General features: G+C 32.3%; 1 protein-coding gene across 5 annotated transcripts in view; it reads right to left on the reverse strand.

The window, feature by feature from the left end:
• LOC103577388 (coiled-coil domain-containing protein AGAP005037) overlaps positions 1 to 17,647 on the reverse strand; it is a 104,344-nt gene that overhangs the window by 15,017 nt on the left and 71,680 nt on the right. For all 5 annotated transcript variants that reach the window (XM_053739133.1, XM_053739134.1, XM_053739135.1 and 2 more), the window contains exons 13-17: positions 12,723 to 12,948; positions 10,751 to 10,870; positions 10,562 to 10,669; positions 10,290 to 10,472; positions 9,896 to 9,992 (exon numbers count right to left, since the gene is read on the reverse strand). In XM_053739133.1, the coding sequence (XP_053595108.1) occupies positions 9,896 to 9,992; positions 10,290 to 10,472; positions 10,562 to 10,669; positions 10,751 to 10,870; positions 12,723 to 12,948 (734 nt within the window). The remainder of the gene's footprint in view (positions 1 to 9,895; positions 9,993 to 10,289; positions 10,473 to 10,561; positions 10,670 to 10,750; positions 10,871 to 12,722; positions 12,949 to 17,647) is intronic.

A 17,647-nucleotide genomic window follows, 5' to 3' on the forward strand; every position in this document is an offset into this window, starting at 1 on the left:
TTTTGTTATAAAGTAAAATTATTTGTATGATGTTACAGTATTTTGTTTATTGTTAAATGGAAAATTTGAGTTAATTTGTTGTTTAATAAAAATTGCAAATCCACTAATAATCTACATGAATTTGGAATGATGCACCTACACACTGAGTGAGACCATGACATGAATAATGAACCTACACACTGAGTGACACCATGACATGCCGTAACTCTGTTTTTAGTTTTCCACTCTCTGTTTTGTTTTTGCTTATAAGTTCTGAGCATTTTTGTTAAGTTTTTGTTTTAGTTTTAGTTTGCGTGGTTTTAGTGATAATTCTACAGATAAACATTATCCAGTTTTATTTATGCGTGGTTTTGAGATAGTTCCATAGATTAATATTTATCTACCCATTCAGCAGAAAGATGACATACAGAGTTCTTAAAGATAATATTTTTCTGTTCTGACATCCGAAATAGTTATCCCGAAGATATCAGAAAAGCGTCTTACGCGCCATCTGAGGATATTTTTAAGAGCTCATCGGTTAGACAGAAAGATAACATTTTTTAGAGATCTGAAAGAAATCAGTTTACGGAGATCATAATGTCAACATTTTTGGATTTTTCATATCCATGATATATACCAATTACAAATGGCTGAGAAACTTTGGGATGAATTTGCGCAAGAATGGGATAAAGTTGACTTGTCGAACTTTTAGCAATCGGCAGCCAATCGATATTAATATTAATGACAATCAAGTCCGGTAGAGTATAATAATCAATAATTCTCAATTGATCAGTCAAGGCATTTTTTAACCCGTAATGAAAATATTGACCAGGAGGAACTTCACGAGTTACTATCGTTGTTTCCGGTGTACCAAGTAAGGTCCGAGAATCAAGAGCTAGATTACTGACTTCTTCTTGATTCAATGTTTTTAATATTTTTAGGAGTTTATTCGCTGTTTCACGTCATATATTGAAATCAGTCACCCACTAAGCTAGTGTCGATGATAAACTTGTTTCATTGATAGCTACTAAAGCATTTTTCTTTAATTGATTACAGATTGGTAATATACGTGAGTCAGAATTGCCACTAGTTTCACTATCAGAACTGTAATTGCTTACTTCATTTTCATTAAGTTTTTCGCCATCAATATTATTGTCTGTATTAATATTTCTTTCATTATCAACATCAACCAATTTATCACAAGATATATTATTACTCACAAACCATGAATTATTTTCTACTGTTTCACTTTTATCACTAGATGAATTTCCAAAATTATGTAATTTATTTAAAAAACAACATATTCGTTGATTTTTTTTACCTTTACACAAATTTTTAAAATTTTTCTTTTCAACATTTTGCTATTGTATTTATAATAACTAATTATATGTAATTACTTTAGAACAGAATCAATAAATAATGTTTATAATCATTGTTACTTATAGGTTACAATGACATTAGCTGACAAAAGTTGAGGCTATAATAGTCTTATAAGAAAGTTATTTTTTGATGTTCTAGAGACATCCATAAATAGTTATCATTTTGTTAACTTTCAGATTTATTTTAAATGACCCCAACATAAAGTTATCAAAACGATAGCATTTTTCTGAGCTCTTAAAGGTAACATTTTTTGGATAACATTATGTCATCTTTTTGACATTGATGCCGGACGGGTAATTTGTAAGATTTACTGGTTTGGTGATCCCAGTGATAAAAATTACCTGGCGCCCTGTTAGTATTGAGACTGGAGGCTAAAGGTAGAGAAAGAAGTTGTAGCGTAAAATTTAACGTATAGCGTGTACAATTTTTGCGTTATAATATAATATAATATATATATATATATTGTAACATGATAAAAAATTCGACATCAACTCGTGGTTTACATTATTTAAATGTAATAAAATGTTACCCGTCGAACAATATTTGGTGACATCTATGATCACGATTACGACTTCGACAGAGCAATCGATCCAACGGATGGATTGAAACGGCAGATCTGGGAGAGACTTTGTACTGAACGGCCGCGTTTGTATTTTTAACAATTCGACCCCGACCAAAAAGAAAAATTTTGATTCCGATTTTTGGAACAATTCGATATACGCCGTTAAGAACAATCTGAGTGTGAACAACGAACAAGTAATCGCGACAAATAAAGTCCGAGTGAACAATAAACCGCCTTTTGTGATCAAGTTGAAGCATCGGCACGAACTAAATAAAGTGTTCGAGTGTATTTATTATTGAATAAGTGAAATGCGTTGTGTAATTAAATAATAATCAATTAATTAATTACGGGTAATAAGTATATGATAGTGAAATTTAACGCGTTACCGAAATAAAATATTATTTTATATTCTATTTTATTTCATTCGAGCAATTCTGAGAATTACGGATTATCTGTGTCTCATTTGCAACAGCAATCTCGTCGCCTGTAAGAATACTCTGACGTCACCACGCTCGTTCAAAGGAGTGCCAGAGTGGCCAACCTTGTTGCTTTGACCAATAAGCCTCCTGGCACTCTCCCTAATCGTCGGTACGGAAATCAGGAAACACGGATACCCATGTATCCATACGCACAATTCAAAGTATAAAATGATCCAAATTTCTCAACTGAGCACTTCGCACTGCACATGCGCTTAAATTGTGGGCTCAGGCACCTTTCACTATGTGGTCTCGTCGTATTTTCAGTTTCACAACAACATTGAAATTTACATCACGCAATTAGAAAAGGTGATTTAAGCATTGAGGGGAGAAAGAGTTTTATTTGCTATGGACGCAAACGTTAGATCTATAAGATAAAGTCCAGAAACAAACGAGAAGGGAAAGAAAGTAGAAGACTTTATAGACAACTACGGGTTATTCTATGCATCAAAAAAAGAGCACAACTTATTCCGCCACACCCGGGGAATCATCCATACATGTCGTCCTTGCTACTCCAAAACTTGCACGGTACGTGCTGAACTGGTCCATCAAACGCGAGTGAAAAATTTTTAGAGATTATTTTAATATTGGTGATTGTAAATAAATATTCTTTAGAAAAAAAGATTGGAGCTAAAATAATCAAAGCCTTAGCAAGTATGTCTAAGACTAAAAGCAAAATTCAAGAAGAAAATTCATGAAACAGCTCAATGTGAAATTCCAGATTTCAAACTTCCCGCCTAGAGTAACATTGCAAAGTCGCTATCTCTCACGATTCGGGCGACGACAGAAAATTCGAAAACTGTTAAAAGTAGCTAACTTTTAGCTTTTTTTACCCCAAATACCGCTTGTTTTTCTTATTTTTACAGAAACATATTCGTTATATCTTCAATTAGTGATTTTCAGTTTTTCAAAATAATTGTAAGAAAATTTCGATTTTTATTCACGAAAGCGTGTGCTACAACACTGATCGGGGTAGGGTTCATATGATGAATCGGCAAATTTAAAAAGTCAATAATTACAAATTTAGTACCGTAATGGCTATTTTGAAGAAGTTTTACGCACAAAGGATACTTAGGTTGCGTTCCACTTGACGTTCACAACGCCACGCTCACGTGTATTTAGATAAGATTTGGAGGCGTTTTGAGCGTTGCAAACGCTTAGTGGAACGCAACCTTAAAAGTATGTGTATTCAAAATTTCAGGAATATTGTAAGAAAAGTCATTTCGGTGGGAACGTCCTTAATTGAAAATGAAATATTAAAAAGAGCAGGAGTTATTTCGTTAAGAGAGTTTTCAGACCTGTATAACAGGTGCCTAAATATAGGTGCATTCCCAATTGCATAGAAAAAGTGTGGGATCATTATGCTTCTTAAGAACAGTGATAAAGAAGCAAGTGAAGGCGCCAGGTGATGTAGTAATCACTGATGAACAAATGTCGAAAATGTTGGCTTAGGGTGGTAGATCGGGGAAAGGTTAGACACTTAAGATTACAATTTAATAATTGATCAAATTTAAAAGAAAATAAATTGTCGTATATTGAACACGAAAAATAAATTGATCGGTATCACAAATGATTATCGGTTACAAACAACATGAAAGTTTACCGGTTTCGGCTTGATTCGATATAAACAAAATTGGTCAAAAAAAAATAATCGTTCTTGGTCGAATTACACAGTCAGTTCATTCTCAATGCAAAAGTCGGCTGACGAAATAAAATAATCTTTTATTTTATTTTCCGGACACATACAAACTACATACGTATGATCGAAATACTTGACGATTGACGTCAGAGTACACGGCAAGACGCTACTGCCGCAACGAATGAGAAACTGATAATTTGTAATTCTCAGAAAATGTTGAGTACAATAAAATATAAAATAATATTTTATTTCGGTAACGCCTTAAATTGCACTATCATAAAATTATTACGCGTAATTAATTAATTAGTTATTATTACAAAAAAGCACTTCACTTGTTCATAAAAAAAAATCGGTCACACGCGTTGTTCAGTTTTTGCGCCGAGGCTTCGGCTTGTTCACAAAATGGCGGTTATTTTTAGTCGAAATTATTTTTCGCGATTAATTGTTCGTTGATCAAAAGGCGGATTGTTTGGAAGTCCTAATTGAAATTGTTCGAAGTCGTAAATCGGAATCGTTCTTTATGTAAGTTGGGATTGTTCTATTTGGTCAAGAGTCGAATTGTTCAAAAATACAAAACGCGGCCGTTCTGTACGACGTCTCAGTCGGATTTCTCGTTCAATTCATGCGTTGGGTCGATTGCTCGGTCACAGTCAAAATTTTTGATCATATGTCTCACCAGAATGGACTCACCGGATGACGATTTATTATTTTTAAAACCACGGGTCGATGTCGAATTTTTCCTCATGTTACAAAGATCGACTGAGGATGCAATCTTTGAGTTGCGGTGCCTGCTAAATTTGACAACAAAGAACCTAGTAGTCAGACTTCTCTCCGATATCTCCGGTGTTTTTGACAACGTGTGGTGGCCGAGAGTTCTCGAGGGGTTAAAAAAGAGATATTGTCCCAGGAATATTTACAGGGTGATACAGAACTTTTTCGAGGATGGAAAAAAAGTGGTCCACAGTGAGCAAAGGACAAATGGCATTTAACTTCTTTCCCGGAGTTACTAAACGTCAAGCGAACAAACATATCAGCCCTAATTTCTAGCTTATACAGATCAACCGGTCACGGCTGCTTTAAAGATAGACTCTTCAAGTATGGACTTATAAAAGATCGCAAATGCCTCAGTGCAACAACTGGTGGGCACCGTTCAGCACTTACTGCTAAAACGCATCGAGTTCGAGCCTCAGCGTGAGTTGCTCCAGAGCACAGAAGGGTGGATCACGAAGTGAAAAACTCAGTAGCCAATTTCAACATCGAAAAAACGAGGAGAAGACTACTAGAGGTGTATCGGAACATAAGTATGTAAATTCATAACTTGTGAGGATTCTGCATATTCAGGATGTCAAATTTGGTGTGTGTGAGAATGTGTTTGGAATAAACTTCTTCTCAGGAAGGCAGAGGAAGAAATCCCGTCCTCTCCCTGATTAAAAAACAATTCAAAATGATTTAATTTTAATACTATACAGATATTAATTCATCATTGAGTGAATTGTTTTCTTCAATCAGGGTTTTTGACCAAGTGGTATGTCGACCAATATATAAAATTGATAAGAAAGAGGGGGGCAAAATGAGCCCCTCAAGAAAAAAGGGTTCATATCATCAGTGGTTCTCACTTGTTTTACTTTTTTTTAGCCCCTTACCATGTTTGTGGTTTCAATATGCCGCGCCTGTTAAAAATTTAAAATTTTTTAATTTGGGGCAAAATGGGCCCCCTTAAAAAAGTTTGAATGTTTGATTTGTTTTACCCCTTTTACTTTTTCTAGTTTTCTGCCATGTATTCATAATTAGTAAGCTTCAAAAATAAAAAATTAAAATTTGGGGTAAAATGGGTTCCCCCAAGAAATTTATTGAAATTCACCGATTATTTTATTCCATCTTAATAGTATATTACACACCAAGGGAGGAAAGTAGGTAATTTTAAACCGAGTGTATAATCGCTTATCCGAGCCGAAGATAGGGTGGCAAACATTCGAATTGGGATTTTCTACTTTTCCCCTTGTGTGAATACGATTTTTCGACATATCTGCACCGGAAAGTTTAAATCTTTGTCTCTGTTTGTGAAAAGAATGGCGCATGAACTGTTTATTATTATTTATTTTCTCACAAAGAAAAAGAATTTCTTTCTTTCCTTCAAACAGGGCTGGCATTTAAGCTTTCGGTACAGGTATGGTATAAAAGCTAATTAATAAATTTTTCAGAATATTGATTTTAATGTTTTGTATACTGATACATTGAACGGACTATGGCATAAACTTGGATAACTCAACTGAAAGAGCACTCCGAAAATAGATTTTGAAGATATTGCTATTTTAAACCTCAGATTTTAGTAAAATATGAATTAAAACTACAGTAATTGATATATTTGACCCATCGAAAGCATCGACCCCACTCCCATTTGTCGGAACCATCTCCACGGCAAAGTTGTAGATATTTTTGAATGTGCCAGTAGGAACACCCCACCAAAACAGTGTAGAAGGTATATTAGACAAGTCTTATGTGCCCGTAGAAATTATAAACTCCACTTCCATTTCTTGGAACCATTCCCATGGCCAAGTTGTGGATATTTTTGAACGTGCCGGAAGGAAGGCCCCACCAAAACAGTGTGGTGGATATATCAGGCAAGTCTTATGTGCCCAAGAAAAATATACACCCCACTCCGATTTGTCGGAATTATCTCCACAGCCAAGTTGTAGATATTTTTAAATGTGCCGGTAGGAGGACCCCACCAAAACGGTGTGGTGGGTATATCAGTGAAGTCTTATGTGCCCGTGAAAAATATATACCCCGATCTTATTTGATGGAACCATGTCAAAGGACTTTTCACGGACACATGAGACTCGCCCAATATACTGACCACACCGTTTTGGTAGGGTCTTCCCGCCGGCACGTTTAAAAATATCCACAACTTGGCAGTGGAGATGGTTCTGACAAATGGGAGTAGGGTTGATGCTTTCGATGGGTCAAATATATCAATTACTGTAGTTTCAATTCATACTAAAATCTGAGGTTTAAAATAGTGATATCTTCAAAACCTATTTTCGTTCAATGAACGGTCGAAACTTCAGTTACATTAGTCGACATGGTCTCGATTCAACTTTCAGATTATTTTCAAGCTTTGAAAAAAAAAAAAAAACATTAATTTCAAATTTAAGTTTAGAAATTTTTTTTATGTAGACGAGTTAAAAGTAAACTACAATCTCAAGCATTTAATAAGGGTCCCGTATTCTTGAATCATTAAAATTGAACGAAAATTTGGAGGAGTCCATTTCACCCCCAAATTTTATCGAGGCATCCAAAATTTTAGGGGCCCACTTCGCCCCCCTCTCCCCTACTATGGAGAAAACCTATCCATGCCAGCATGAAACAAAAATGAATGCTATGGTTCTATGGGTATGAGGACTCGTAAAGGATTCAATGGAAAAAAATTTAAAGAATTTTCAAAAGTTATGCAAAATTTAAAAATTAATCATTTTTTGAATCTTCTAACTTTATTTTTGAATACCTAAAAAACTATCATAGTTACCAATATCAGTCTTGGTTAATTTCAAAGATGATTGCAAGGACTACAAAAAAATATATTTGAAAAAAAAAAAAATTTTTTTAAATCCAAAAACTGCCAAATTTTGAAATTATATAAGTCGAAAACTTGTATTTCTTTTGGCTCAATTTTTTTTGTAGATTACTTTTATCTGTTCTTAGAAGACCCTGAAATTTTTAGGGAGGTGTTTTTTTTTTTTCGAAGATATAAATATTTCAATGCAGAAAAAATTTTTTTTTTTTTTTTTTTTTTTGAAGCTTTTTAGATAAATAATTAATACAGGAGCCGTATAGGAAAGGTGAGATCGACATTATTGAAACATTTTGAAATATTGTATAGTTTGCTGAAATTACATAAACCTGTTGTACCGGAAAAAAACATTGTGCCACAATTTTTTTTAAAACAAAAAATGACTTTTTTGCCACGACCGCGTAAATAAAGAGCTTTAAAATAAAAATTATCCATCGGATCAGATCGTCCAAACCTTATTTTGAAGAGGAAGAATCATAAAAACTGTATACCAAACTTCGAATCAAAATATTAAAAACTTTTTAAGCAATAATTTTTGACGTCAAAATCAGAAAATTATGAACAAATGAAATCTAATAAATATTACTATTTTCGTATAGTTATGCGAGTATTATTCTTGGAAATAGACGCTTCTTTTAAGCTTCGACTGAGCTCCATAGTCCAATTAGTGAAAAAATTTATCCTTTTATAAGTGACTATTTATTTTAAATTTTTTATCCGCGCGAGTTTTTCGTTCAGCTACCCTAATAAAAATAAACGAGAGTCCTGTTGTTTTAAACTAGGTCCTAGCTAGCGAAATGAAGGCAGTTCTAGGGATTGTGCGCCACCTACAATATAAAATTGGCATTGAATATGCCTATATTATGTCTACGTTAATGTATATTTATGTTTACATAATACAAGAAATAACCTCAAATTGGTTATTGAACGTTGCTATTTCAGATAGCCCCGTAAAAAATGAAAAAAGTAAATCAATTGAAGGTGATAATTAATAAGTGATAAATACAAGAAGCTATTAATAATGAAGAATAGCTATAATTATATAGTTAACTCCGTAAAAGAATGATCTTTTCTCCAACTATTTGGCTATGATGGAGTCCGTGAATTTGTACCTACGCGCATGCGCAGTAATGACTTAATTCCAAGGTCAACAATTACATGTAATCGGAGGCTTTCTTTGTTACTAGCCAAGGTGTGTATACTATTTTTTCGCTCGACGGAGCCGGAAAGTGGCAACTTCGTTAAGCGCAGCGGCTAAAAAGTTGTTATTTTCCGGGCGGAGGGCAGAAGATCCTTTTTTTACGGACTCAAGTATAACTTCACAGAGACTAATTTATTTTGTTTTATATCATATTTCATAAGCATATATGTACATGGAGAAATTATTATTTTTGAAATGTTATGGTGTCATAGTAAAGCTGTATCATTTCCGTCAGGTGGCCAAAATGGTACAGCTTTAGTATGACACCATAGCATTCTTAACAAAAATAATTCCTTTGTTTAGTTGGTGTCATACGTCAATCAATTTTTATAGCGAGTCTAACTAGTTTTGATTTTCATTTTTTAACGATTTTTAGTTTTTTTACAAAGGCTCAACATTTTTAAAACTTTCTTTGAGAAATCTACCTTTTACTCTGACTGCCAAATGGCCTTTTTATATTACTTCCTTCTATATTTTTGCATCGAATGTCGATGAATTTGGGGTAATATCAATTGATATTAGCAATAAAAGATATCAAAACTAAGACCAAAACTGTGGACACAATCTAGCAGAGGATTGAAATAAACTAAAAATGAAAGAATTTAATATAATTAGATCAATTCCATTTTATTTTACTTTATTTATTATGTAATACTTTTTTTTTTTTTTAAGTAAAAATAAATCGTTGACATTGTTTAGTCAAAAAATATTTCGTGCTAATCATATAGATTAAATTTGTGTTTTCGCATTTTTTACAAGGACTGCATGCTTCGACAATTTATAACAGTAAATTGATTAATTAAAATGTAATACGAACTTTTTATTAGGATATTATTAACTTTCAGCAGAGTAAATTTGAAGTTAAAATATAAATGATGATTTCCTGAAGGAATTTAAGTATTTATTTACTTACTCATTGTCTTGCAATCAGACATTACGTTTGGAATCATATTTTTAGTATTGTAAGATCTTATAATTATTAGTTTTAAGCACGTTATACCTATTTCATGCAACCGAATTTAAAATTTATTCTAACCAAGATGAATCGATAATACTAAATTTAAGTAAATGTTTTAGTATTTATTACCTTAGAATGCTGAACTGTGGTAGATGCAACCGTTGGTGTTTCTTCAACCTCAACATTTGATATAACTGGTAATCGTTGCTCCTGCACTGATGCTAGGCTAAATAACATTAACAAAATTTAAAGAATAGTTCCGAAGCTTTATTTGAATTTTAGGCAAACATTAAAATTGTATTCTATCCACTTTTCATTTCAAGTGCGAATATAACACTACTTGGGAAATATGAGGGATTATGGAGCTAGGTAAATGCTACTATTACGAAATAGAATAATGTCTTCAAATTCTAACTGGTCTGAATAATTTGATAATAATTTTTTTAAGTTCTAAAAAATCATTATTAGAAATGAATGTAGAAGATTGTTAAAAAAATTATCGGTATTTTCTTTTATTACTAACCGTTTGAGTGTGACGAGTGTGCCAGTCAGTTTCTTACATCGTCGCAAAGCGAATTCGAGCCTCTCCGGTTCTTCTTTGAGAAACTTTTCTTCATGCACTATTTTTTCCATTTCTGAACTTAATAGGCCTTTAAGATTTTCTTGTAAGCTTGGGAAGCGTGTTTTCAAATCAGCTACAGTTTTACTGTAAATTGTCAATGAGCCTAAATTATTCTCAAAGTTGATAATCATGAGTAACGATTCATAATCGTTAAAGAGAGCATAACTACTTACCTGGATTTACTTAAAATCAAGGCCATATTTTCTACGTCACACATATTGACTCGAGTTTTCCTATTTATAACGTTTCCTCGTAAATCTTCAACCGTACTTTCCAACTCACTAACAATAAAATATTTCGTTTAAATGTAAATTCTATACTTCATTGAAAAATCAACATTTGATTGAAAACATTTTACTCACGTAAGGTCATTTTCCAATCTCACCATTTCTTGCTTGTATAGATCTTCTTCTCGTTTTAATTTAATATTTTCAGTATCACCAGTAGCCCAAGTCGCATCTTCTCCGGATAGTATCATAGTGCTAAAAATACATATTTCAGATATTTAGTGATTGACGGTTAAGTATAAAATATGAGGCCTGTAAATTATTTCTGTAATAAAGATATGGACAATAGTCAGATTTGATCAGATGAAATTATGTTGTTTATATTGTAGTTAAGAAGTTGGCCACTTTTAGCACGTGTATCACCGAAAGAATGTGACAGCTCTGAAAGATTTAAATATTAAAAAAGTCGCCTAAATTGGTAGTACATTGGATATGTTACAATATTCAAATATTGTGGCATGTTTCCATCGGGTTATTTTGCATCAGACGACAGCACTGGTATAAGATCCGTCAGACTAGTATTAATATAAATTTAATTCATATTTTCTGAACATTTTAAACTGTGATACATAATATTTGGCCATCGATGATATTATAATTGGATTAGCGAGACTTTGCGCTTCGATTTTTCACTTCCACCATCAAGGCGAAATGTCTTAGGTATTAAATTTAGATGGTGGGAGTAAGAACCGAAAAATATCCGGAACGCAAAGTCTCGCTACTCTAATTATAATTGCGCAATTTATTTAATCTTGTCCGAGAGAGAGAATAAACCTCGGAAATCGCATCCACTGCCGAAAATTTCTAAACTGCACATGTGTAAGAAAGTGGAAGAAGATTTAGTTCCAAATAAAAGGAGATGTCCTGAAATCGTCGAGCTAAGGGCAACACGACCCGATACAAATTAATGTCGCCGATTGTACATACATAGAACACCAAGAGTGGGAGTAAAAACCGAAAACACTCTTTTGTGGAGACAATTTTATATGCTTTTTATTATTGCCAGCTGGAGGATGCTCGCCTGGTAGAGGACCGCTTGATAATTTAATATTTATTTGAGTACATTTAATTAATTAGCGGATTATAATTATTTGGTTAACAACAGTGAATATTGCTTAATTAAATGTCGCTGATTACCATGGACTCGGTGAATACCTTGATATTTTCTTGTCCGCCGGTGAAATTCACCAGGTGCTTGAGCTGCATCGTGATTGGTGGCTGATTACGTATGAATATAATTTATAATAGTTATAATTAGTTAAAAATTTATAATCGTCGTTGAAGTATCATGTAATTAATGGTATTGATGACCATTAATTGTATGTATATTGGCAGAATATGTACAGCAAAACGGTGGTTGAAATTACGCAACAAGCGCTTAATCAGCTGTTCTCCACTACCTTTCAACTTGGAGCACTGAAGATAACGTTTGGGTTACTCTAATACTTTATATATATATATATATATATATATATATATATATATATATATATATGAAGAATAGCAGGTAAGATTCGCAATCAGCAAAAGACCTTTTAACCTGCAAAATTTAATAATAATAATAATCGAGGCCCTGACACACTGGGGGTCTACAGATACTTTAACGATGCCAGACCTGGAAAATAAAGATATTTTAAAAAATTATGACAAAAAATTCACGATTTTTATAAAACGTTACAACAAATTTGATAATAACTTATTTGTGATCCGAATCTGATTACTTGAATTTTTCAATTTTAATATCTTTCAGAATGTGATTTAAACTTCTAGAACATGAAAATACATTTTTCAAAAAGCATAATCGAGATTCGAGAACTCCAAAACAGGTATACAATAATTGGTTTGCACCTTGTGAGTGCGAAGACATCGGAAAGTTTTGGAATTGGCTCAGAGGGTCAAGGTTTTTTTAGTATTTTGTTTCATGTTAAACAGACTCTTGCAGTTTTTTGAATAACATATTAGTTGGAATTTTTTGAATTTTTTATTGACTATCATAAAATCCCGGCATGCTAGCATTCGAATAGTCTCACTAAAAAACTGTATTTACCGTATAGTGATGAACGTATCTTTGATAGTTTCTCGAACGGTATGTGCTTGAGCCTGAGACATTCTACGTAAATTTCGAACTTCATGACGTAAATCTTTTGCTTTTTTTTGTAAACCTCTTAGTTGATTGTACATTTCAGGTGTAAGTGCTAAGTCTCTATAAACGTAGGTTCCAGTTGTAAGAGCCATCGGCTTTGGTGGTAGAGATGGTTTATTTCTACCCTTGTCTGCGAAAATAATATAATGGATCGAATGAAATATTATCAGTACATTCCCATAAAGTAAATATCCCAATACCAGAACGACGAAGGGTGTACGACTGATTTTTATCGGTTTAAAAATATTTACATAGATAAAAAAAAGAAATTATTACACCATATAAATTGGGCTACCTATTCAAAAATAAATAAATTAATTTTGCGTAAATTTAATATATATATATATATATATATATATATATATATATATATATATATATATAATTTTTTTCTACAACACCCGAAAGACCCAATACCGGAACTGTGAATTAAATGAGTTATTTTTGAAGTAAATAAGTTCAATGAATTTTCAAAAGATAAATTTCTTTTATTAATAATTAATAAATTTAAAATATATCGAAAGTTAAGAATCAAAAACGTTAATTTCATTTTTTTTCTCATTTTCATTTTTCGCTTTTTTTTTTATTTTCATTTTCCATTAATTTAAAATGGATTAAATTTTTCTGAATGATTTAATATTTCATAAAAAATACATATTCTAAGGTGGATAGAAACAAAATAAATTATTTAAGGCCATTCTCTGAGAGTGTCCTCCACTTTTTTTCCAAAAAAAAGTGGCACTGTCTGGTGGCTAGCAGCCGCACTAAAAAAAAAGTACTAGAGCTAATAAACTTTAAAATCAAATTAAAATTATTTAAAGTAATAAAATGCAAAAAATTTTAGTTTTTAAATGAATGAAAAAATGTATATCTTTTTTTCAAAATCATTAGTTAATGCTAACAAAGTCTAAAGCCCGAGATAGAAAAATAATATTTTCTTCGACCTTGATCTGTCAATACCACATTTATCTTATGTAAGTATTTAAAAAAAAGTTTAATATTTATCGAAAAAGGGCTTCGTACAAGTAATTTTATAAACACGTAAAATATTAAAAAAAGTACTTACAGTTATTATAAATACACAGTTGTCGTAGTTCTTTAGTAAATTTCAACATTATATTTGGCATTTAGTAACTTTTTATTTTGACAGATGTAAACATCAGGTCTGTATAATTTTTTAGGTGCACGCGAAGGTGCTTGAATATAGTAGCGGGAAAATTTGAATTAAATAAACTTATTTCTTTCAATCATAGTAATGATAAAGTTCTATGAATCATAGCTTTATTTTATTTATTGATATTAATAAATAAAAACTTGCTTGACTTTGACATGATGAGAGTAATGCACTACTTCAAACGCTTCGGGTTATGAGGCATGCAATTTTTAATTTAAAGTATTGAATAAAAAATACCCATGTATATAAATTGTAACGTATATTTTTAATTCTCGATCAGACTCAACTACAATATCCCGGGAAAAAATGATCAGACCTGATCAGACATGAACAGGTATGAGTCTTCAGGCCTAATCAGACATGAAAAATGACCATGCTTGACCAGACCTGGCCAAACATGTTCAGGTCTGATCATGTATGTTCATGTCTGTTCAGTCCCATCCGGGTAAAAAAATTATAAATAAAAAATGGCCCTAGATAATTATATACAATTATGGATAACTAGATTATACAATTATATATAATTATTTCTATAAAAATAAAAAAAAAATTCGGGCGTGTGCAGGATTTGAACCCTGGACCTTACGCTCGGAAGTTTAACCCGCTACCCGCTGACCTAAGAGATTGACTTGCAAAGATAGTTTCATATGAACTTCAAGTAATAATAATCTTATACGTGATAGATTCTTGGTAAAAAAAATTTTATGTTTAATTTATTAATTATTGATTTATAATTATATGAAATTATATATTTAATTATAACTAAGTTAGTTATATTTAATTATAACTAAGATTTTAAATTTAATCTCATATATCAGGCAGGACCAGACATGAACAGGCATGGACAGGTATGATCAGACCTGAGCGTATTCAACGCTTCAGACATGGACAGGCATGAACAGACATAAACAGGCATGGACAAGTATGATCAGGTCTGACCGTATTTAAAGCTTCAGACATGAACAGGCATGGACAGGTATGATCAGGCCTGAGCGTATTCAACGCTTCAGACATGAACAGGCATGGGCAGGTATAATCACGCCTGATCATGTCTAATTTTATAACGTTCTCTTCTATTTCACACGTCCCACAGCGGAGTGTGGTTTGTGTGAAATAGCCGTTATGGCCCTCCGACAGTGAAAAACTGAAAATAAAATAATAACCAAAACAAAATCCCGTTTGGAGATGCTTCAAATCTCCGCGGGACACACAGCTCTTCTCAGGCTGGGTTAGAAAACCGAATTGGGCGCCAGTTCGTGCACCTCCACGAACAAATTTAAATAAAAATAAAAATAAAAAATGGAAGGAAAAAAAAAATAAATGAAATGATCAGGGAGCAGTTTTCAGGTCAAGAAAAGGATTAGCACGAAAGAGATAGCTATTAATTAAACAAATAAAGTTTAATAACTACCGGGTTGGTGACCATGTGTTTCTCAATTATATTTTAAATCATAAAATTAAATGTTATATAAAATTAATAATTTATATTTGCAAAAAACACTATTCGCCAATTATTTATAATCTCATAAAATTCCCAAATAATATTTAATTGCACTCGATATCACCATAGATACAAATAATAATAATTGTTTATGAATACTTGGGCGTACAATGCCGCACGCTCGCAAGAAAACAATAATAACTTTGAAATAATAAAAATAACTCGCAAAATAATAATTCCTAGTCTATACTAATTGTAAATAAATAATAATTATTAATCACAAATAATTTATATGCGTAATATTTCTTACGCGATAGTACTAATATTAATTTGTAAATCATAACAAATAACAATCAAGAAGAAATAATAATCAATCAAATATGTGACGCATATCATAACCAATAATAAGAAATAATACATAAAATCATAAGTAATTATTGAAATCCCATCGACTATTTATCGCATATACTTTGTACTAATAATGAAATAATAATTAATGCATATAAATAATAATGAAAAAAAAAAATAACCAAATATTTATCACAATCAATATTTGGTAATAATAAAATAATACTGAATATTTTCACTCATTGTATTAGTATTTACTGGGCACAATAATCACGCATTCCATCATATACTTATGAAAAATATTAATACTCAAAGTTCGTTATCTCGCTCGCTCTCATGAGACGGACAAATGATCACCAACTCGGGAACCAAATTACACGCCAATGTAATAGCCAAAAGTACTTACGGTTTACGTAATTATTCAACCCCCTTGATTGAATTTAATACGATAAATGTATTTCCTTTAATACCCGGGGAAAAGGGTTTAGATCTGACCAGATATAATTATATCTTTGCAAACCTATCCACATCTGATCAGATCTAATATTTAGACATGATCAGATCTCATTGAATCTGGCCAACCATCGTTTGGATCCGGTCAGATCTAATCAGATATAATTAGATCTGGGCTAGATACAATGTCAGGCATGATTGTATCTAGTCAGATCTGCGTATATCTCGTAAGATCTGATCAGATACAACTACATTTGAATTAAATACATTTTAAATGATCAAATTTCATTATATCTGCTCAGATATAATCATGTATACATTGTATTATTATTGAAAATTGTTCATATCTAGTTATTAACACTCACGCGATCACATACGTAGGTCAGCGCAGTGGATAGTATCAAAGACTTTGAATCGGAAGGATGCAGGTTCGAGCCTAGCAGTGACCGGAATTCTTTCATTAATTAAAATCATTTATAATTCCTCTAAGTAATGTTCCGAATATATCAGATTACATTCCGGATTGAATTGAAATTATCTTTTTTTTTCGCAATTTAATATTTTTTTTAATAGGGATCCACGGGGAAAAAGGTTCAGATCTGACCACATATAATAATATCCGATCAGATTTGGCCAGATCTACTTTGTCAGGTCTGATCAGATATAATTATATGTGGTTAGATCTGAACCTTTTTCCCCGGGTACTCTTCAAAATTCTCAAATAATGCCAATGGATTTAGAGTATTTACTGAAACTACCAAATGGCGTCAAATTTATAATTATCTTAATTTAACAGGAGCACACACGCTACTCTTATAGAGACTATCCCACGTCTGACCATGGCAGCACGTGAATCTCACGCCGGCACCTCAGCCGGCGTCATTTTGCCGTATATCTCACTTCGACCAGTGAATATATATATTTGTCGCGTTATTTCTATACAGTACCACCAACATAATACATAACTTGGGTCGTGTAATTTATCCAGTTCCCGACGCTAAATGACCAATTGTCTCTTTCATAATTGATTCTTAATATGATTTAACGATAAATCAACCAGTGATTTATTCATAAAACTAGTAAATTCATTTGTTATAAATAAATTTACGGACGCCAACTGTTGCGTTGACGCGCATGCGTCAACCAATCAAAATAATCATAAGCATATAAATCCAATGCGCAATTATTTTTCCCAGCATTACAAAAATCTAATTATATACCTAAATTAATCAGTAAATTTTCCTGAGTTCAACACAATTTATACCTAGGAAATCAATAAAGTATTATTATCGCAATTATTAAGACAAAATCTTATATGTAAACAAAATAATTATAATATAGCGGATGAGACGTGTGAGCAGCGTGTGCTGCCCTCTGTTGCTCACCGACCTGATACGAGACTGCCGCGATATT

The sequence above is a fragment of the Microplitis demolitor genome, chromosome 5, assembly GCF_026212275.2.
Source record: "Microplitis demolitor isolate Queensland-Clemson2020A chromosome 5, iyMicDemo2.1a, whole genome shotgun sequence".
Classification (NCBI taxonomy): domain Eukaryota; kingdom Metazoa; phylum Arthropoda; class Insecta; order Hymenoptera; family Braconidae; genus Microplitis; species Microplitis demolitor.